The sequence below is a fragment of the Nicotiana sylvestris genome, chromosome 3 (assembly GCF_000393655.2).
Source record: "Nicotiana sylvestris chromosome 3, ASM39365v2, whole genome shotgun sequence".
Lineage (NCBI taxonomy): Eukaryota > Viridiplantae > Streptophyta > Magnoliopsida > Solanales > Solanaceae > Nicotiana > Nicotiana sylvestris.
Window position 1 is genome coordinate 148,680,426 of NC_091059.1, and position 23,691 is coordinate 148,704,116.

The following is a 23,691-nucleotide window of genomic DNA, read 5'->3' on the forward strand; positions in this document are numbered from 1 at the left end:
TAGTCCGTCCAAGTAATGGTCGGGTCAAAAACACGTCTAGTCGTTCTTTGTCGGAAAACTCTTCGTGTTTCCAGTCAAAGAGGGGCAGCTGTAAGCACGTGATTTTTGACCCTCCCCGAGAATTTTCACATTTTTAGCGTGAATATGTGAAATTGGGTCTAGTATAGCTATTTTAACTATTTTTACTTTATTTCGTTGCAAAAAGAAAAATTTCAAAAAATATATATATAAATTTTAGTTTATGTATCTCTCATAAACTTGAAAAATACAAAAATTGCACTTTATTTTGGTACTTTATATAAATTCGAAAATTACAAAAAAATATAATTCTATTAATGTTTTGTAGTCGTTTTAATTTTGGAAAAATACAAAAAATATTACTTTTATTTTTGTCTTTATTAAAAAAACGAAAATTACAAAAAAATAGTTTTATTAATATTCTATAGTCATTTTTAACTTTGAAAAATACAAAAATATTACCTCATATTTTATCTTAATATTTAAAAACGAAAATTACAAAAAATAGTTTTATTTTGTAGCTATTTTAAATCTTGAAAAAATATTTAAAAAAAAAGATATAGTTTTGTTTAAATACTAGTCTTATTTTTTGTAGTTATTTTGCTTACATAGGACTAGTTAAGCAACGTGTTCCTATTTCTCAGGTCCGGGCAAAAGAATAATATTCGAGTTCAAACTACCCGGTTTTAGGCCTAATTTCGGACCTAGCCCATAATAAATCGCGTCCAGGACACATGGGGAACCCCACCACGCGTGGGGGACATAAGTCTCAAACCCCACCACGCGTGGGGCTCATTTTTCTTGGCCAAAAGGATCAAATACACGGATAAAACATGAAAGGGGAGAGGATTTTTGAAAATTTGGTTTTGAAAAATACTGTGCATCTTCTTCTTTCTCTTTGAAAGAAGAAGCAAAGAACCCTACTGCAGGACCTTGACCCCGTCACCTCCACTCCAAAAACCACCTTCTCAAACACCACCTTCAACGACAACAACCCAGCCAAACGACCACCCGTCCCCTCCAAAACTCCAACGCCATAACCATCGTTCCACCACCATCAACACCCCAAAACCACCATTAACGACCCCTACTGTCGCAGCGAGGACGACCACCAACAAACCATCACCCTCCTCCTCCCAAACTCCATTCCCCACTTCCCCGTCGACCAAGCACCACCACCAAACGACCACTCCGTCCCGACCAACTCCTCCATCACCACCGTCCGACACCACCAACGAACACACCCAAACGATACTGTAAAAACCCTCCATTCCCGACTTCCCCCGTCAACCACTGCCCGCAACCCCACCGTCCAAACGCCATAACCAACAACCCCAAAACCACAGTCGCACCACCCTATCCCCGGCCAGCGAGCTCTTGCGTCGTCATTGTCCAAACCAACGCCGGAAACCACCACGCCCCAGTCCCGTCATCCAGCCTTGTCGACCAAGCAGTCCACCAACAGCTGACCCCTCGTCATCGCACCCCCCCGTCGTCACTGCCCAAGGTGACCATCCAGTCGCACCCCCACGTCCAAATGGCTGCCTGCAACGCCTAGCCATGAATGACCTTTCCCCCTCGCCATGACTGACCAAGAAAACACACATACGCACAAGCTGAAACCTAACGAAAACGTTCAACAAAACAGCCCAGAAGTTTTGTCCGGGATGAGTTCCGTCGAGGTCGACTTTGGTTCGTCGAGGCCCGGTACGCCGAGGTTGTTGCTGTCCATTTTGGCGAGGTCGAGATGTTGAAACTCGACGTTGTTGTTAAACGTGAGTATTCATGTTATTTTTGTCTCGGTGTGTTCTTTGCTTCCATGTCTTGTTTCGATGAATTTGAGTTAGTAGTAGTACATTTGCCGTGTTGTGAAGTTTATCTCGTCATGTTAGTTTATCGTCGTTTGTTAATGTTATGTTCTGTTGTTAGTTTTATATTTTTGTTTATCACTAATTGTTAGACGTTTGCCATTTATTGTTAGATTAGTAGCTTATATTTCATTAAACTAGATTTAGAGGGAAAAGAATGATAGTTTATAAATAGCGTCCAATTAGTAATTTGTGGCAATATTGTTGGTTTGCATGTAATTAGATTAAAGGAACCGGGGGTGCATCTCATGTGACCCGGCTCCAATTCGGAACATAGTTAAATGGAACTTGTCGTGAACCACTAGTGCGTTGCGAACAGCATGGCTTGCAATATATTTTAATAACTTTGAATTAACTCTTTAAATAGATAAAGTAAAAATGCAGTAACCTTAAGTTTACCTCTTCTTTTAAAGAAAATATATATATAAAAATAAATAAATAAATAAAAATGAGACGAGAAAAAATGCACAAGCCGCGGGGCCCTCTAAACGTATATATTAAATACTTAGATTCCGGGACGGGCCGTTTAGCAAGTTTCACGGCCCTACCCCAAAAATAATAATGCGCTAGTTGCTTTAGGCGCGCCTTTAATAATGTTATCTCCCTAAACTCGGGTGCACATTTATGTGACCCAAATCCAAATCTCAACGGAGTCGAAATATGTCTCTAGTCACGGGCACATTGATTGTGACGTGGCCCGAGATGCATGTCCATGACGTTGCAAATTCCTTTTAAAAAATAAGAATGAGATGAGCCTCGCCGAATAAAAACACAAATTGCGGGGCCCTCAGTAAATACTTGTTTAAAATTACTTAGAATTCAGGAGGGTCGTTTAGCGAATTTCACGGCCTCCGCAAAATAATAACGCGATAGTCTCTTTAGGCGCGTGTTTAATAATTTACTTTCTTAAGCTCGGGTGTGCATTTCATGCGACCCAAATCCAAATCTCAAAACATCAAATCAAATATGTTCCGGATTGTGGGCGCATTTCATGTGACGCAGTCCAAAGACATATGTTTTAAGCGACGTTCACATTCTTGTAAAAACAATAATAATAAAGCGGTTAAAAGATAAAATTTGCACATAAGTTCATATTGTATTTAAAATCAGATAATCAAGCCAAATATAACAGTTGAGTGACCGTGCTAGAACCACGGAACTCGGGAATGCCTAACACCTTCTCCTGGGTTAATAGAATTCCTTATCTAGATTTTTGGTACGCAGACTGTAATATAGAGTCATTCATTTCCTCGATTCGGGATTAAAATTGGTGACTTGGGACACCCTAAATCTCCCAAGTGGCGACTCTGAAATAATTAAACCAATCCCGTTTCGATTGTCCTTTAATTGGAAAAAAAAACCCCTGCGCCCCCCCGGGCGCGGAAAAAGGAGGTGTGACAGGGTGCATAATTTTTTTTATATAAAACGCAGTATAATACCACGCTTTATGTATTTGAATTATTGTTATGTCAGTTATCCGCAGAACACTTATTGGTGGGCCCAAAAATTAATGTGAACTCAGTATAATACTATATTTTAGTAAAACATAGTATAATACTACGTTTTACATTAAAAAAAATATTTTCAGTTATCCTAAGAATAAGGAATATTGGTGGGCCCAAATTGCAGTAAAACATAGTATTATAATGCGTTTTTAGTAAACGTAGTATTATACTGCGTTTTACTTTAACGGCTAACTTTTCGTTAAACTAAAACGCAGTATAATACTGCATTTTAGTTACAAATATAACTTTTTTTTAACTGTATAATGGTATTTTGAGTCCAAAATACCGGGGCATTTGCATCTATACCCGTTTTTTGTGTCACGTTTTAACTTGTGCCCGCTTTGTAAAAAAAAAATTGCAACCGTACCTGCTTTTTCACATAACTTCAGCATACGGGGCTGAAGTAGCAAAGACAATCACGCAACTTCAGCATTCTAGTAGCCGGGCCTGAAGTTCAGCTCTAGAGCTGAAGTTTTTATTTTGTAACTGGCGAACTTCAGCTTTAGAGCTGAAGTTTTTGTTTTGTTACTGGCGAACTTCAGCTCTAGAGCTGAAGTTTTTATTTTGTAACTGGCGAACTTCAGCTCTAAAGCTGAAGTTTTTATTTTGTAACTTGCGAACTTCAGCTATTTCACTCCTTTTCTCTGTTCCTTGATCACATGTGAGATGTTATGGTTGAAGTTTTCTTGATTTTTGGCTTCAGTCTTGGCATTAGATGACAACATTTTCTTGGTTTCTTCCAGTTCTAATAACTTCTCTTCCAATGAAAATTTAGCATCATTAAGCTTCATTTGGACTCGTAACCTCAGTCATTCTAAGCATTTTCCTCTCTTCTTCCGTTTCTTTCCTCAATCGATTGATCTCTGCTCTATCCAACGATATATGATTGGCAAGTTCTTCGCAGACTCGCTCCAATGCTTCTCTCCCTTTTTTCTCTTCAAACAACTCTCTTGCAAACATTCCATGAACTGAAATTTCATAGCAGCACCAACAACAGCAGAAGAAAGAAGAAGAAGAGAAGAAAAAGAAGAAGAAGAAAACGAAGGAGGAGAAGGAGAAATGGGGCTGAAGTTATTTAAAAATTGGGTACAAGTTAAAAGTTTTAAAAAAAATAGGTATAGGTTAAATGAGGGCGACCAAATAGGACGCCCGTACAATTTTTACCAAAATACCATTATTTAAGTTTCGGAACCATTTAAGAACTACTGTACTTTAACATTGGGTTATTACTTCGATCTTAAAGCAGTTCAGTTCGGTGTTGGTAATTAACTATTGTCAGAGTGACATGGCGGATGCTTATTGGAGGGTCAGCGACGGCCGGATACAGCCGGCTTCTCTTCCTCCGGTCGCCGGAAAACGCCCTCGGACCGAGTATGGTACCTACTTCTACTCCCATTCTCTTCAAACTCTTTGAAATGATTAAATTTGTCTATTTATTTTACTCTGTTGTTCTCTTCGGAATTGACAAAAGCTAGGGTTTTTACTTTTACTCAGTCAAAAATTTATTTTTGAGGATTTTTTTTGTGCTTTAAAGGGAAATATTAGGATAGCAATTGAAAAAAAAAATGCTTCTTTAAGGATGTCTTTCGCAGAAGTTAGAGGAGCAAGTAAAAAATGTGATCTTTTGTTATTTGTCGGCCTAAATTGGATGGTCGCGGGAAAAATAGTGTCAGCAGTTTATTAAACCTTGAACATTTTTTTGTTTTTTTTATTAAGAGGATAATTGGATAAAAATCTTCTCTAAGTAGCAGACTTGGCTTTCATTCTGTTCTCTGTTGTTGATGCTGACAATGTTTGAACATCATCTTGCCTAATTTAGGTTACCACTCTCTTGTTTCTTTGTATGTGTCTTCTACTAGCAAAACTATGAGTGTTATCTAAGTTATTGCCAATTATCTCTTTTCAAGAAGGATACTATCATTTTATGTTGTCAATTCATAGATGTTTCAAGTCGTCCTGAGATGCCTGGTTATTATGGCCGCAATGGTGAACAAGGAACGCATCATGCCATTAGGGATACGGATCCTATTGAGGCATCCTATGAACAATACTTGCGAAGTGGGGTACTTAATATTTACCTCTTTGCGTGTTTATTTCTTTTTATGCTTGCTTCCTTGACTATGTGTTAGTCTAACATATTGTTAAAAAATTTATCAGCAAACTTCCTCCTATGCTGGTGGTGAATCCGCGAGATCCATGGGTAATGGAGTAACCAGTCATCCTATTGATGATCCGCGTGTTATGGGTATCATGGGATCAGAAGCAGTTGCTGCTAAAAGCAGGACCATTGGGATGGGAGGTGTTAGACCACAAATTCCTCTTCCTCCTAATGCTAGCAATACATTGTTTGTTGAAGGGTTGCCAGCTAATTGCACCCGAAGAGAGATGTCACGTATCCTTCTGTAATCTGATCTCCATTTAACTACTTTTCTTACCGTTTCTTTCCTTAGCTTCAGTTCGCAGATATATTTCGACCATTTGTAGGTTACAGAGAAGTTAGACTTGTGATCAAAGACTCACGACATGTAAGAACATACCTATATATTTCTTCCTAGTTGTAGTTCTATTATGATGTTTTCTTAGGAATTCTGCCCCATCAACTTATGTAGCCAGGAGGCCATCCGTTGGTTCTTTGCTTTGTTGATTTTGTGAGTCCAGCCCACGCAGCTACTGCAATGGATGCCTTACAAGGTGAGCTTTCCACACCTGCTATTGGTACATTAATCTTGTGGCTGATTTCGTTGTAGGCTTAAAGTATATGCAGTGTTCTATATCCTTCCCTCTTTTTGGGAAACCTGCAAAGATGGCTGTAAAAATAAAGGCTACAACAATTAAAAAGTGACTTTTGCTTATCCAAGAAAAAAGGGCTTCAGAATTGTTTATGTAGTTTGTCCACTTTTAGCCTCCAGCTGCATCTCAAGACCTGACCTACAAACTTTAACGAGGACATCAAAATCATTTGGTTGGTTTTTGTGATGTAAATGATATAATTCAATTTTTGTATTTTGTGGCTCTAACTTAATTTCAGAGCCAAGGATGCCCTTTAATGAAATCTTTACTTTATAAAGAAAAAGACAAATTTTAGCGGAGTCTGGATCTGGATCACCTGTCAAAAAAAGCTATCTGATACATTGTGTCTGATGGTTGCCGTTGTCTTATACTAGGCTCCATTAAAGAAATTAGGTCTCCACATTTTCTTGCCTCAAAACAAGCAGAGAGTGGTCAAGTTATTCACCTTTTCTGTAGTTTCTTCTCTTGCTTATCTGAGTGACTTGCATGTTAACATTTTTTTCTAGTAGTTGGACTTCCATAAAGGTAAAAAAGATTTGCACAAGGTACTGTCTGTGCTTTGCCAGGGTTTGATTTGCATGATCTGGTGAGTTCGAGTTGCAAATTTCATGGGTTGGTTGCCTGCGTTAATTTTATTAGAAAGTGATCCTCTGCCAATTTTGGGACATTGAACTCTAAATCACATGTTTGTGCGTCTGTACCTAATTCGTCAATGATGTGTGCTGTCTCAGATAGTAAATCTCAATCTTGCAGGTTATAAATTCGATGATCATGACCGTGATTCGGTCAACTTAAGGCTGCAATATGCTCGCAATCCTGCTGCTCGGTCAGGTGGTGGGCATCGCACAAGACGTTAAATTATGCGTCTTTACAGGTGATACACTTGGCTTCTGTGCATTTGACCCTCTATTACTAATGATGAAAGGCTATGCTACAAAATCATTAATCCAGCTAATTTGTGGAACGACCCTTACTGTGTAGGACCAACTTGACTTTGGAGACTACGTATTTAGATGTTACACCAGCTTTTGCAGTTGTGTACTACACCTCTCTCTGAAAGGGTTTCATTAGGACTGGCCTTTTCTATTTGCATAGGAAGAAATGGTAGTTGGATATTAATATTTAGCTTCCCTTTCCGCGTCAATGTTGGTGTCGTCCTTTGCTGTGGACGGGTGGTGTTATAAATCATCTCCTGATAGATGAAGATGATTGTTTTATCTGGTGGTTAGGATGTTACCATACTGTTGTAATGATAAATGGGAGGTGCTGCCTACTAATTTTTAGAGTTGCTTGTTTGATCATGTGGTAAATTGTTCGAATTCATCTTTAGATTTGCTAAACAACTTATTATGACATAGCCATTAGCCCATTTCAGGGTTCTATTTGATGAGCTATTGATTTCTATTTTGTCTGACGACAGAAATGCTTAGTGTTGTGTGTCGATATTGGATGTTTGATATACTGGGATTTAGCCATTTAGGTAATGGAAGAAATTTGCAGGATTAAGGGGAAAAAAACTCCTTCTATTTGGTAATTTCTGTGTTAGCTTGTCTGCACTTTCCCTTGGCATAGTTTATTCTTGGTTTTGGTCATATTTTTTCAACTAATTTGGAGTTTAGTACTCAGGAACTGTGTTTCAAGGTCCAAGTAGCATTTGCTCATATTATACGATTTCGTAGTAGGTTTATGACTGTGAAAACGAGGGATCTTGACTTTTTCAATCTTGAATTGTCATCAATGCGTATACTACAGCCATCTTTGCCCCAATGTTCAACAATTGTTTATCTCTGCCCTGGTCTTCAACAATTGTTTAGTCTCTTCATTTGTTGCATATTTGTGCTTTTCATAAATCTGCAGACGGAAACTGGTACCATTTCTTAGTTTATAGCCTAATTTATATTAGGTGATGCTGGATCTGTTTGCTTAGTGTGTTCACAGTTATAGAGCGGAGGCTGCCAAGTTCTGTCATATGTCTTATGGAGTGTGACACAATGCTCCTTGATGGTTGCGCAGCATGCATATTCCATCTCAAAGCATCATATTGTCTTGTCACCAATTTACACATAATCATGTTGAAAACAGTAGATATATCCTTGTGTTTTTATATATTCTCCAACTTATTTTGACATTCTCATGTATATTTGCTTTAAAACCAAGAGCGAGACACTGTGAAGGAACATTTGATAAAAAGAAAATCAATATGCTGGAGAACATTGTATTACATTGTTAGGTTTTGCAGCCCACAGCAGACAAATTCTATGGCCCGAAGGCCCAGAAACATATTCATAGTCTTGGCACTCATTTGCTTTCTGCATGTAGTTTATCAAATGGAATAATGAAACCTGGAATATTGATGGTCTATTTTACAGCCTTGATGGTTTCAACATATACCATTGATTCTTTTAAAAATAAAAAGAAATAACAGTAACAAAAACTATACTTCAATTCTAAGTTAGTTACGGTTAGCTATATGAATATCTTACTATCTATTACGCTCCATTTAAAACAGATAGATTGAGAAGGAAAAAAACAAGGCAAGTTTAAACCCATAAAACTAGTTTTTACTGTTAGTTAATGGTAAAGCTGTAATTATTCAAAGCATATTTAGGAGATGCAATGTTTTTCTTATTTATTGGCGATGGGGAGGGAGCTTTTCCAACTGGCGACGCAAACAACTGAACAAGTAGGCACATGGACGGGAAGAAGCATAGAAAAAAATTGAAAATTTCACTCAAACTTGCAGCAAGAAAGAGAAAAAGAAATAGCTTTTCGTGTTGTCCGATAATCGAAATTCATTGGTCCGACTAATAGAGGGGAGGGTCTCACCAATCGCACCACACTCCTCGTTGTTATGAAAGTGTGATTTTGATATTTTGAAGGAAAATTTATCCCTGGAGTATCAGCATAAGGAATTAACAAAATGATAACAAAATGATGATGTGAAAATTATGCCTTCTATCCAATCTGAGGGTTAATCTGTTCGGTCATTGGGGTAGTTGTTTACCCGTAAAACGATACAGTTGAATTTATACGTGGTTTATAGACAAATGAATCGATTTGATCTCAAAATGATAAATAAATTAAATAAAATGCAAGACTTTGTATTGAAATAGAGATGAGATAGCAGATAGCATGGTTCTGGAAGAAGAGCTTCCGAAGACAATAATAATAACAATAAGCGAGAAATAAAATGTTATTGAGCTTAGAGTAATGTATATAACATAAGTTTGTCAGAAAATTTGTGTCCCTGCAATGGTTGTTGAAATCCCTATTTATAGTAGCATCTAGGGAACAAGGTCCTAGGATCAAGCCCCTCTTAAATGACGATTATGGGGGCCATTGAAGAATATGTAATACCAGGCTATGAATGTCATATTCTCTATAACAGACTATGTATTCAATACCGCAGAAGAATGCTATCAGGTGATAATTAATTTGTCTTCATGAGCAACATTCCCTTCGGGGGCTTCCGGTGCCAACCAAGATTACTGTCTCCGGTCTTGATTTTCACATGTCTCGCTTTTCATTTGTCTCTGATTCCGCGTGTCGCTCTATTATACAAGCATTTAAAATGAACCGATTTTATCCTATACAAATAATCCTCATGCATTTCGGTGGCACATCTTTGTGTCATCGGAAAATTGGTAAAGATACATTTCTTGGCGGGAAATTTACTGACTCCATCTAAAAAGTTTCTGACGCTTAATTTGACGAACGTCTCTCCGCATTTAATGCCTCGAACACGCATCATCCCACGATTCAACAATACTTTCACTAGTTCTCGAGGTAATCATGGTCATGATTTTAGCTGCCTATTCCTTTACTTATACGCTTCAATCTTCTTCCATTACACTTCATAATTTTCGAACTCTCTCAAACTTTCTTTACTCAACTCCCTCTTGATTTTATCCTCTTTCTTCAGAGAAACCCTTACTTCTTTCTACTAACTATGGTCTCCTCTTCCAGAAACTCCACTTCTTTAAAGAACAAAGAAAACACTGATGATGTCGCTCCTCCTATGGTGAACACCATTATCCCTAAATATCATACTACGTCTAAGGACTTCAAAGAGAAGTTTCCTTCTGCTAACTCGCGCATATGGGCTGTTGGTGTATACCCTTCTTCCATTCGTCCTTCTAGCATCTGTGATGTGAAGGAAAACTGTGGTTGCCATGACTTGAACACCATCTCTCCCGATCTAGCGGAGCGGGTAACATTCCCCAAGAAGGGTTGTACGTGTGTTTACACGTATCCCTTCACTTTGGGTCCATTTTTATTGAGCGAGGCACTTGGCTCTGTAATCTTGGAGTTTTACCTCCGTTATCAAGTCTGCTTGGCACAAGTGAGTTCTTCTATGTGGAGCACGGTAGCCTGTCTTCGGTGGCTATTCTAGGAGATGGGGGAGGAGCTCTCCCTGGCTCGATTGATGAATCTTTATTCCCCCAAGATTTTCCGTAGGTGAATGATAAACTTTAGCAAACATGGTCATCATGCTTTGCTCACCAGTATGGATGACGACAATGACTGTGGCTGGATGGAGCGGTTTGTTATAGTTGCTATCAGGGACATTATCCCGTCCACAACTCCATCATTTCATGAATCATGGAATCGTACATGTAAGTTTAACGTCCACCATTTCTTCCAGTTAAAGGTTGTTCCATGATATCGTTGATCCTTTTTTTCCTATTATTTCAGCAACTCAGTGGACACCACCAAAGATTGAAGGCTTGGACTAGTATGTCCAGAAAATCTTGGATTTTACCACTCCTGAGACCCGCCGGGGGAAAGAACTGGCCCTCAAATATGGATGGAAGGCCAAAAATCATGGTAAGTTGATTCTTGAGTTTATATTGTTCTTTATCTCACATATAAGAAAACTGGCTAACTTCTCATTCTGTTGAATTCAAGTCTTCCGCAAGGCTCTGTTATCGTCCTCGAGGAGGACATTTTGGCTAATCCCGCAGATGCAGTGAGGTTGTTGCAGGAGGCCTTCGCCCTAAGAGGTATCGCCAGACCTTCTTCCAGTGTGGGTGTTTCCTCTCGGAGTCCCCGACTGGAGAACAAACAATAAAAAAGGTAACGCTCCTCTACGACTAAGGGTAAAAATATAAAGGTAAGGATCATTGTGCCCGAGCCAGCCACAGACACCGTGGTGATTGATGATGATGGAGGAGCCAGTGATGAAGGGGATTCTCTACATAGAAGACCTTCATCAATTCAATGCTCGATCTGTTGAACTTGTTACACCAGCCGAGGACGAGGTCTAGACGCTCTAGGGAGAGAGTGATATAGTAGAAGATGACAACTCTCACTTCCCGGCCCAGTCGTTGATCCCGATACCATGAGGCTGGGTACCATGTTTTTTCTGTCTTCGTTTAGCGAGCAACCAATAACTAGCACTACCTTTTGCCGCAGTTGTTTCTCAACCTACAAAGCTATCAGCTTCATCTACTTCCTCTCCAATTGTGCCTTCTCCACCAGTAACTGCTACATCCTCTCCACAGCCGCGGACACTCGAGAAGAGGATGTCCCTCCTCCCCAGTCCCCCAGACCATGGGAATTTGAGGCATAACTATTCGCCCTCTCCGAAGATCCTTAGGGGGGAGGAATGTTTCCCTCTCGATCTCTATCGGGTTCCATCTGCTGTCCCGACTAGTGGAACTTGCTAATTACCTAAAGCCTCTGGCTTCAGAGAAAGATAGGAACAAAATACAATCTCTCTCGGGAGAGTGTATGGTAAATAATGCCATGCACAATGCAACAGCAGTACAATATATGTTTCCTTTGTTGTTCCTTGTATCTTTGCTATGACAAGATTTTTATTTTGAACTTTTGCTTTGTAGGAAACCTTCCTTACTTCCGAGGGCCTCCAGAGGTTGATCTTTATAAAGAAAAACTCACATCCAAGCGGGATCAACTGTTGGCCGAGCGGGATAAAATTACTGCTCGCCTCCCTACATTGGAAGCACAAGTTGCTGAGGCCGTTGAGTTGGAGGCTCAGTTGCAGCAAAGCGAGCAAGAGGTGATGACCTTCAGCCAAGAGGCCACCTTGTAGCTGAGTGGGTCGCGGTCAAAAATGTTGTTCTTGCTACTGTCGGTCGCGAGGCTTCCTCTACTGAAAGATTGAATAATTTGGAGGCAGTCTTGAATTCCAAAGCTAAAGAGGCTGTTGCTGCTTCGGAAAAGCATGACCGATTGGAAGAGAGACATATGAAGGTCATAACGCATAATAAAGTTTACAACTCCACTATCCGTGACCTTGATGTCAGCCTCCAGGCCACTAGATCTGAGCGGAATAACCTTTCGATCGAGGTTGACCAGCTTAAGAAAGAACTCCAGTGCCGAACAGCTTCCCTCATTATTGAAAAAACATATTCTATGTATATCATGAGGAGAAAAACCTTAAAAGAGGCCAAAAAGGGCATCATTGACGTTGATGTCGAAATCGTCAAGGCCCGTGAGCTGGAGTCAGCTGCTTGAAGGGATATCCCGTTCCAACCTGATGCGACTGACACTTCTGGTTTTGGTTCCGAATTCTCAGGAATTGAATAGGAACCTGAAGGGTATGATGATGAAGGCCAATATCTTGAGCTGGCGGCAGATCTACCTACTTCTCCTGAGGGCGCAAATACTTCTCTTCCCCTGGATTTCGGGGATGCAGTAGTTTAGATTTTTGCTTTCTTTTTACTTTGCTTTTCTTCTCCATACTTTTTTACTTGTGCTGCTTGGCACGGTTGTTGTATATAAAAGTGCTTTTTCATTTAAGCATTGTGCAAATTTTACTTTTTTGCATCGAGTTATGCAAGGTTTCTGGTGTATTTTTCCCCGATGGCATTTGGATTTCGAGCATAGGTTCTTCTGGAACCAACCCTTTACTATAAGGGTTTCATAAGAGAGGGCCCTCTTAGGTTTATAGTGCTCTTGAAGAGGACATCTCCTATTCATTACAACACTAGCATTTGAAGTACTTGATTAACTTTTAAATGATAAAATTAATTCATCGTTCAGACAAGAAACAAGATAAAAACAAAAGGACTTTATTTTATTTCTTCCATTTTCAAAAGTATAAAAGCATTCGTTGTGATGATAAAGAAATTACCATTATTTGTGGCTAATTTGTACAACTTATTTATGCGGGTTGGGCGCGCAGTCCCCGATCCCGATGACACATCTTTGTTCCCGAATTTTGTAGTCTCGGTGTATGTGGCAGTCATATTGCCGTATTCTCATATCATTCCCCCCTGTGTTCGAATGCGAAGAATGCGAATTTGAACATTGGAAGTCTTGCTCCTTTGAAGACCCCACTACTGAATGGTTGGATAATCTTTGGTTCGATATCAGGCTTCATTTCCTATTAGGAACTTTGCTATAAAGCCAAAGATTAGCTAACCAACCCCCAGTGACTTTCACTCGTGAACGGTCGGGTAACCTTTGGCCTAATAGCAAGCTTTATTTCCCGGTAGGAATTTTGCTATCTAGCAAAAAACTATCTAACCGTCCCGAAATGTCTTATTGCTTCCATGCCTTGTCATTTAAAGGTCTTACTACTGTTGACGGTGCTTTCTTCGTAGTATTCTTTCCGTTGTTACCTCGTTAAAAACCTTGCTAAAAAAATCTAATTGAGATAAAAGTGGACAAAGGGAAAAAGAGTGCAGCACATACTTTCAGTATAGGCGATGCTTCATCAACAATAATATCTTTTGAGGTGGGTCACATTCTAGTTGCTGCAATTTTACTCCGTCTTGATTTTTCAATTCGTATGGTCCTTTTTCGATGACAGCTAAAACTCGGTAGGGGCCTTCCCACATTGGACCAAGCTTTCCTGCATTGATCTCTCGGGTATTCTGAGTCACTTTCCTTAAAACCAAGTCTCCCAATTTGAAAAAACAGAGATTGGCTATTTGGTTATAATATCTTTTCATTCTTTGTTTTTGGGCTGCCATCCTTATATGCGCCAAGTCCTTGCGTTCGTCGAGCAGCTCCAACCTGACCATTATTACTTCGTTGTTTGCGTTTTTGTTCGCCCGGAAGTATCTCATGGTAGTTTCTCCTACTTCTACCGGGATCAAGGCTTCTGCTCCGTATACGAGAGAGAAAGGTATTTCTCCCTTGCTTGATTTAGTCGTTGTTCGGTATGCCCACAGGACTCCCGATAGCTCTTCGAGCCATTTTCCTTTGGCTGCTTCCAATCTCTTTTTGAGATTTTGAATAATTACGTTTTTTCGATTTCGCATGTCCGTTTGCGCTCGGGTGGTATGACGATGACATGATTCTTTTGATTTTTCAGGTCTTCAAGGAATTTTGTGACCTTTGCGCCTATAATTTGTGTCCCATTGTCGCAGGCTATCTCTTTTGGTATCTTGAACCTGCAAATTATGTTCTCCCACAAGAAATCGAGTACTTCGCGCTCACTGATTTTCTGGTATAAACCTGCTTCAACCCACTTAGAAAAGTAGTCCGTTAAAATTATAAGAAATTTTACCTTATGGGAGCTGGCGGCAATGGACCGACTATGCCCATATCCTCCATTTCATGAATGGCCAGGGCGACAAAACCGAGTGCAAAAGCTCTGCCGGTTGATGCACCAACGGTGCATGGCGTTGCCACTTATCGCATTTCAGAACATAAGCCTTAGCGTCTTGCTCCATCCGGGGCCAGTAGTGTCTTGCCTTGATTAGCTTTAATACCAAGGAATCTGCGCCCGAGTGATTTCCGCAGATTCTTTCGTGAACTTTTCTCATGATGTAGTTGGCTTTGGAGTCTCCCAAACATCGGGCCAACGAGCCTTGGAAAGATCTTCTACACAATTGATCTCCCCTGAAGCAGTATTAAGCTACTTTAGTGCGCATCGCTTGGGATGCCTTGTAGGGGTGGACATTCGGTATTTCGGTTCGGTATTTAAGAATTTCGGTTCGGTAGTTCGGTATTCGATTTATCAATTGTGTATACCAAATACCGTACCAAAATATTTCGGTACGGTTCGGTATTTCTTATTTGGAAAAAGGGTCAAATTTATCTTTATACTATTGTAAATAGTTTGTATTTATCGTCCGTTATACTTTCCATCCAAATACCTCCCTACCATTACCAAAGTAGGCAAGAACACCCTCAAACCTAACAGATGTCCACTCTGTCACCTCAGCCCCTCAAATAAATTGCCACGTAACTGTCCATGTCAGCATCTTTATAAATTAATCCCTAACTATAATAGACCCCTTCCGTATTCAACAGTCCGTCTTCAATAGGGGTGTACAAGCTAAACCATCAAGTCAAACCGAAGAAAAACCCCGACTCATGGTTTGGTTTGGTTGGTTTGGTGTTGGAAAATGAAAAACCGATCACTCTTGGTTTGGTTTGGTATTAACAAAAAATAAGTCAAATCGAATCTAAACCAAACTGATATTATATATAAATAGATTTTAAAAATTTTATACATAAAAAATAATCATTAAAATCTAATTTGTAAGTATTTTCTAAATTATTTTATAGTTTTCAATATCTTGAGATATTATTTATTTGTGGGCTTGTAAATTTACTATCCACCAAGTAGATTCTATCTATGTAATCCAAATATGAAGCCCAAACTAAACCCAACAAGACAAAATACAACAAAACCCATGTTCTCTGTGCTTATGCATTAGATTGCATATTCAGCAGTTGGTTGTCATCTTGCTCACATAATTGGTGATTATTTTAGTGTTGAGGTTTATCAAGTTTACACTTTATAGTGCTTTACTTTGTCACATATTTGTTGTCTTTTTCTATTATGAAAGATCTTGCAATTATGATTCATAGGAACAATTGGTATTCCTCATAGATTATTTAGAAAAATAGTAATGATGCGGATAATGGTGATCATTTGATCTCTTTTTCAAGTACAATATATAACTAAAAAGAAAAACCGAAAAATCGGTGAAACCGAAAAAATCGACTAAAACCAAAACCGAAAAAAATCGAGTTTATGTTGGTTTGATTTGATTATGAATTTAGTAAATCGACATAATTGGTTTGATTTTGGTTTAATAAAAAACCAAACCAAACCGCCTCATGTACACCCTTAGTCTTCAACGTGCAGCAGTAACAGATCTTCATTCCTAATATTTTCAGTAGCTACATTGATTACAAGAATCCAACAATGGTGGTCGAAGAAATTTAAGCTCCACACAGTGAACTACAAAGAATTTTAACAACAATTTGGTCTGCAACTTTGAATTTTAAACCAACAGATGTGAACTTTCGAATATCCAACAGCGTAGGTTCCCAAAATTCACTATACTGGGTGAATCCAAATCACATTTCAGTCAGAACACAACTCGATTCTCAAAAATCAATGTAGCCATTCAATTTCAGCAACCATAATATAAAGTTCGGAACTGACGAACTGGAGTTGCAGCTACAACTTTGTCGAACTGTTAGATTTTCAGCTCAAAAGTGATCTAAATCTTCACGTATCAATCCCAAAATATGGATATGAACTCTACAAAACAATTCCGATTGTTTGGAACAATACCAAATCAAAATAGCATCGGTGGAAACCCGATTATTGGAATCGGAGCTTCAAGCTACGTTAATGGCTGTTATGGAGTTTTCGGATTTCAGGTTCTCCCTCAAGCTTCTCAACTTAGTGTATTGCACAACTCACCAGACAACATTTTGATCCTACAGAACATTAATAACAGTTAAGATAGGCTTTAATAACGCCTCCAAACAAGAATGAAAAAAAAATGAAGAATAAGCAACACAATACTAGGTAGATTTGGACATAAATGAAGTTCATGAAGGAGTTGTCTTTCTGGAGTTCAACCAACATTCAGACCCAAGTATTAGAAAGAACATTTCCATACCAATGGAGAAATAAGTTCGACTAGATTTTTAGATCAGGTAAAGTAAAATAAATTCAACTAAAGTTTATGCCCAAAAATGGATAGAGATGCACTTCGAGTTTTAAAATGATTTCCAGATATGTTTTTAAAAATATTATATTTAGGGATTAATTTATAAAAAAATGCTGATATTGACTGTTACATGGCAATTTATTTGAGGGGCTGAGGTGCCAGAGTGGACAACCGTTAGGTTTGAGGGTGTTTTTGCCTACTTTGGTAACGGTAGGGAGATGTTTGGACGAAAAGTATAACGGAGGATAAATATAAACTATTTATAATATTATAAGGATAAATCTAACCATTTTCCTTTCTTATTTTGGTTTGGTACGGTTTCGGTTTAAATCAAATCTTCACTATCTCCCTCACTCCATTAACTAATATAATCCGTATTGATCATTGTGCTAACACATGACTATGTTCTTTTTAATGCTAGATTACTATATTCAGACCTAAACAACTTCGATTGTCAATCTGCTTTTGTAATAAGTCCAAATAAAACTACGTATGTTTCTTGATTTCTAGCTTTTAGCGTAATGCAGTTGCATGCATGTGTACTAGAAATGATATAGTAGCAAATAAACAATAAATATTAGTATTTTATCCTCTCCAATCTCCATCCGACCTTAAATTTCCTCCATAAATGTTCCTATAATTTCCCCAAAAACAAATCAATTTAGGGCACTTGTAGAATTCAAGGGAATGCAATTTGTAGGTAAACCAAAGAGAAACAAAGCTCTTACAGAAAAGGATGTTGCAATAGAGGCACTAGCATGGTTAACTCAAACTTCTGAGAAGAATCATGATGAAGATGATAAATCTCCTCCTGATGTCATCGACAACATGCTTAAACTTCTTGGTAAACGCAGGAGATCAAAGCGTTGCTGAGGATGGACATCAAATATTTTCTTTTAGAGTTGGTAGTGTGGACCATTCTTGGACTAAATTTTTTCGGTATTTTGGTACCGAAATATCAAAAACCCTATACCGTATACCATATCGAATTACTGAAATACCAAAATTTCTGTATCGAAATAAATCGAAATACCGATAAAACCGAAACCGAAATATCAAATTAATTCGGTTCAATTTAGAATTCGATTTTTCGGATTTTATGCCCACCCCTAATGCCTTGGGATCATCGGGTAGTTTTCCGTGCTCAAGATAGTCAATGATCTCATTCCTCCAGTCCTAGACCAAATTGGTCGCTTTTACTTCATAATAGCTGTCCACATCCAATACGGAATGCATAAGCTGCATGACCGTACCAGAGTCTGACCCCTTCATTTCTGTGGACGAGCTTAGATTGGCTAGCGCGTCTGCTTCCACATTTTCCTCCCTGGGAATATGAGTTATTGATCATTCCTTGAATCGTGCAAGTAGAGCCTGGACTTTCACTACATATTGTTGCATGCACTCCTCTTTGGTGTCGAAGATTTCGTAGACCTGATTTACTACTAGTTGGAAATCACATTTGATTTCTATGACCTCGGAGTCCAGTCCTCGGGCCAACTCGAGTCCTGCAATCAAGGCCTTATACTCCGATTCATTATTAATCAAGGGAACAGTTCTTATGACATGCCTCAAGGTTTCTTTCAAAGGCGTGATTAATACTACACCGAGCCCAGACCCTTTGATATTGGAAGCTCCATCCATGAACAAGTTCCAGACTCCCGATGTCGATTCTGACACCGTCACCACTTCTTTGATGGCCAAAGGTAGCAGTCCAGGACTTAAATTAGCCACAAAGTCAGCCGAAACTTGTGACTGGATCGCAGTCCTAAGTTTATACTCTATGTTAAATTCACTCATTTCGACTGCCCACTTGGCCAGTCGACCTGAAAGTTTAGGTTTGTCAAGGATATTCTGCAGGGGAAAGGTTGTCACCATGTCTATTGGGTGACATTGGAAATAAGGCCTAAACTTTCGAGCGGCAACTACGAGAACAAAGGTCAATTTTTCGAGGTGTGGGTAGAGGGTTTTGCTCCCGTTAAAATTTTACTAATATAATAAATAGGAGATTGCGTACCTTCATCTTCACGGACTAAAACGACACTTACCGCTACCTCCAAAACCTCTAAGTAAATAAGTAAATGTTTACCTTCCTCAGGTTTCGATAGTAATGGAGGGCTCGATAAATACCTTTTCAAATATTTTAGAGTCTGTCTGCATTCTGAAGTCCATTCGAAGTTGTTCTTCTTCTTCAGAAGTGAGAAGAAGTGATGACACTTGTCTAAAGACCGGGAAATAACCTTCTTAGAGCAGCCAATCTTCCTATCAACCGATGGACCTCTTTCATATTTGACAATTGGTCGGGATTGACTTCGATGCCCCATTGTGACACCAAGAACCCTAAGAACTTACTGGAGCTGACTCCGAATGCACATTTCTCGAGGTTAAGCTTCATGTTATGCTTTCTTAGGATGTCAAAGGTTTCTTGGAGGTGTTTCAAATGATCAGATGAATTCGAGGACTTAACCAACATATCATCACTTCCATTGTTTTCCCTATTTTCTTTTCAAACATTTTGTTTACGAGCCTCTAATAAGTGGCTCCGGCATTCTTAAGCCCAAATGACATCATATTATAGTAATATGTGCCAAAGTTCGTTGTGAACAAAGTTTTTTCCTGATCTTCCGGGTTTATTTTTATTTGATTGTACCTGAAATAGGCATCGAGGAAATCATCAACTCGTGTCGGCCGTCGAATCAATCATTTGATCAATGTTTGGCAATGCGAACGAGTCTTTTGGGCATGCCTTATTCAGATCCTTATAATCTACGCACATGCAAAACTCATTATTCTTTTTTGGAACTACCACTATATTAGCTAGCCAGTCAGGGTACTTTACCTCCCGGATTGAACCGATATCAAGCAATAGAGTTATCTATTCTTTGGCAAATTTATTTCTGACCTCGGCAATAAGGCATTTTTTTGCCTTACTAGAGGGATTCTAGGATCTAGGCTTACTTTATGCATGGACACCTCTAGAGGGATACCTATCATATTCTCTTGCAACCACACAAAATAGTCAATGTTAAACTTTAAGAAATATTCTGAATCCTGACCTAAGCTCGAGGTTTAATCTTGTCCCCAAGTGGAACTTCCTCCCCAGGAATTTATCAAACAATGCGACCTGCTATAGTTCTTTTGCTGTGGATTTGGTTGCGCCCGTTTCTTCCGGTACTTGGAAATATCTTGGTACCTGATAAGAGTCCGACGACTCCTCCCCATTGTTGCCTTCGTTCGGCTTGGGAGCGGGCGTCAGTTCCTGTAATTTCTATGCCGCATGCTCCTTCCCTTTGCTACTGAAAACTGAGATCACGTTCATCTCCCTTGCTATCGGTTGGTCTCCTCTTATTTGTTTAATTCCCTCCAGAGTTAGAAATTTCAGAAGTTGATGGTATGTTGATAGCACAACCTTCATCTCATATAGCCATGGTCTCCCAAGAATTATATTGTATCCCATATCGTTGTCTACTACTTCAAAGAGGGTTGTCTTCATTACCCCTTCAGTATTCGTAGGTAGTAGAATCTTCATCGGGTTGTTACGCTTGCTAAATTGAACCCGACGAGAAGCTTTGTGGCAGGAATGATACTTTCGGTCAGCTTGGCTTGTTCCAACACTCTCCATTGGATAATGATGGCTGAACTTCCTGGGTCCACCAAAACATATTTAATTTTAAAATCTAAAATATTAAGAGAGACTAACAGGTCATCGTTGTGTGGTATAAGAGTCTATCTGCGTCTTCCTCGGTGAAAGTGATGTCGTCCTCGGTGACTTCCCGGAGTCTTTTGCTATAGGTCACCGATACCTTTGTCTTTTTTGCTGCCAAAAATGTTACACCATTAATCTCATTCCCTACAAAAACCATGTTGATTGTTAGGCGAGAGGGATCTTCTCCTATTTTTCAGGCTTTCGCGTTATCCCGGTTGCGGCCATAGTTATTCTTAGCACGGTCGTGTAATAATTCTCTGAGATGGCCGTTTTTAGTAATATCGCCACCTCCTCGCGCAAATGACGGCAGTCCCCTGTCCGATGGCCATTAGCCCCTTGATACTCATACCATAGATTGGGATCCCTCTGACTGGGATCAGATCTCATCGACCATGTGAATTGAGTTTCTTTAATGTTTCTCATTGCCGAAACCAGTTACACTATGCTGACATTGAAATTGTATTCGGACAGCTTGGGTAGGTAGAGTTCAGGGGGCTCGATACCTCTTTATCTTGCAACAACCTGTTATTTCGACCACGATCAGCTCTTCTATCTGTAGCGAATCTATCCGCCAACCAGAAACCTCTACCATGTCCTTCGGACCTCTTGTAGGGCAAAACCCAACCTTTAGAAGACCGTCGGTCTGCGTCGAAATCATCCTTCAACTTTTCCTTATACTTCTCTCGGTTCCGACCCTTGGTTGGTTGATGCTGGGAAACTGAGCTGGTTATCCTTAATTCTTATCTTCGACTCATAATGGTTGTGAATATCTACCCATGTTATTGCCTAGAACTCGAGCAGACTTTCTTTTAATTTCTAGGAAGCCCATATCCCTTGGTAAATGCCTCCGCTGCCCATTCGTCCGACAGCAACATCCTCTCCTTCTAAAATCTGGTCACGAACTCCCGCAGTAATTCGGACTCTCCTTGTATAATTTTTAATATGTTGGCCTTTCGAGCATGTTCTTCTTGGCCCTGACATGGGCCTTGATAAAAGAATTCGCGAGAATCTCGAAGGAATCTATTGAGTGCTCGGGCAGAAGTGAATACCATGTCACGACCCTTTTTGTGAGAGTCTCCCCAAACATCTTCAACAAGATTGATTCAATATCGTGAGCCAGGTCATTTCCTTTCACCGCCTTTGTATAGGTAGTGATATGCTCCTGAGGATCCGAAGTCCCATCATATTTCGGCACATCTGGCATTTTGAACCACTTAGGGATCAATTCTTGTGTCACGCTTGGTTTGAGCGACAATTGGGTGTACTTCTTTAAGTCCGTTCCTTTCAACACCGGCATCGTGCCCGGGATTTATCCGTTCGGGCATTTATTTCCCTATTAAACCGCATGAGTTCGATTTTAAAGGGATCATTCCCATTGTTTATCGAGTCTGATGCCATTACCCCTGCACTATCGAAGCCGACCTCACCTCTCAGGGTGTTGTTATCAACCCTTTGTGCTGTTTGATTTGCGGGAGCATTGGAAGGAACTAGACCTCTTCCATTCGCGTTGTTTGAAGCGTTCGACAACGTTTGTTTCAACTCTATCATGACCTGGTTTTGTCGTGAGAGATGACCCATAATAGCCCTTTGTTGCTCTCTTAAGATTTTTACTACTTCCATAACATGCTCGTCTTCAACATCATCAGGTGTTGCCTCTCGAATGTGCTGTGTATACTGTCCGCCATGGACCGGCGTGGCTATACCCTCCTCGTTGCGGTACCGCTGATTGAATCTTCGTGTTGAGGCTGATTTCCTTGAGCCTCAACGTTGTCCGTGTTGTTGATTTATCTATCATTTTTATGATTTTTCTCTAAGAGACAAAGAATTTAAATAGGTTAGTAATAATGTAATACCCCTAGACTTTAGATAGAGTCCCACATCGGAAAACACAAGAGGGATGTTGGGTATATAAGTAAACAAGCTCTAGACCCTAGTAACGCATTTTAAACCCGTGAGAGTCTAGGCCTAGAGCGAACAATATCACTAGTGGACTGCGCTGTTACAGATGGTATTAGAGCCACTCTTATGTCAGCTATGCCGATAGTGGATCAGAGTTCAATTGAGTTTAGGCAAATCCCGGTTAGGCGGGGCAAATCTTTATGCTGAGTCTAGGCGAATCCCATGCGATAGGACAAATCTCTGCGAGGATGATGAGTCCCTAAAGGGGGAGATATGTAACACTCTAGACATAAGATAGAGTCCCACATCGGCAACAAGAGGGATGTTGGGTATATAAGTAAATAAGCCTTATGCCCTAGTGACATATCTTAAATCAGTGAGGGCCTAGCCCCAGAGCGGACAATATCACTAACGGGTTGGGTTGTTACAAATAAATGCAAGGATCAACCCAATTACGCAACTGTCTAAGCCCCTCGATGGGCGACAAACTATTTACCCGTAAAACGGTATAATTGAGTTTATATGTGGTTTATAGATAATCGAATCAATTTGATCCCAAGATGATAAATAAATTAAATAAAATGCAAGACTTATCGTTGAAATCAAGATGAGATAGCAGATAGCTTGGTTCCGGGAGCAGAGCTTCCGAAGACAATAATAATTACAATAAGTGAGAAATAAAATGTTATTGAGCTTAGAATAATGTGTATTGAATAAGTTTATAAGAAAATTCGTGTCCTATAATGGTTGTTGAAATCCCTATTTATAGTGGCATCTAGGGAACAGGGTCCTAGGATCAAGCCCCTCTTAAATGACGATTATGGGGGCTATTGAAGAATGTGTATGGCAGACTATGAATGCCATATTCTCTATAATAGATTATATATTTAATACTGCACAATATTCTTCATTAAATGCTATCTGGTGACAGATATTCATTTGTCTTCATGAGCAACATTCCCTTCGGGGGCTTCCCGGTGCCAACATTCCCGACAATTGCTCCCCCTTGTTGC

General features: G+C 39.6%; 1 protein-coding gene across 5 annotated transcripts; it reads left to right on the forward strand.

Moving 5' to 3' along the window:
• Positions 1-4,611: 4,611 nt before the first annotated feature.
• On the forward strand, positions 4,612-8,392 carry LOC104247612 (RNA-binding protein 2-like). Of its 5 annotated transcripts, none has more exons than XM_009803667.2 (7): positions 4,612-4,767; positions 5,333-5,454; positions 5,549-5,783; positions 5,855-5,916; positions 6,001-6,082; positions 6,935-7,055; positions 8,109-8,392. In XM_009803667.2, exons 1-6 carry the CDS (start codon positions 4,677-4,679, stop codon positions 7,036-7,038), a joined length of 696 nt encoding a protein of 231 aa, XP_009801969.1. In that variant the 5' UTR covers positions 4,612-4,676; the 3' UTR covers positions 7,039-7,055; positions 8,109-8,392. The 5 variants fall into 5 exon arrangements, with proteins under 5 accessions (XP_009801969.1, XP_009801967.1, XP_009801970.1 ...); XM_009803665.2 differs by having other exon boundaries at positions 4,615-4,767; positions 8,085-8,392; XM_009803668.2 differs by having other exon boundaries at positions 4,615-4,767; positions 8,120-8,392.
• Positions 8,393-23,691: the final 15,299 nt, after the last annotated feature.

Bases quoted from the DNA above. Each gene is read 5' to 3' on its own strand.
- LOC104247612 (XM_009803667.2), top strand. From the start codon at position 4,677: ATGGCGGATGCTTATTGGAGGGTCAGCGACGGCCGGATACAGCCGGCT. The intron at 5,455-5,548 runs GTACTTAATATT...AAAATTTATCAG, and splicing joins AACAATACTTGCGAAGTGGG to CAAACTTCCTCCTATGCTGG. The intron at 5,917-6,000 runs GTAAGAACATAC...CAACTTATGTAG, and splicing joins TGATCAAAGACTCACGACAT to CCAGGAGGCCATCCGTTGGT.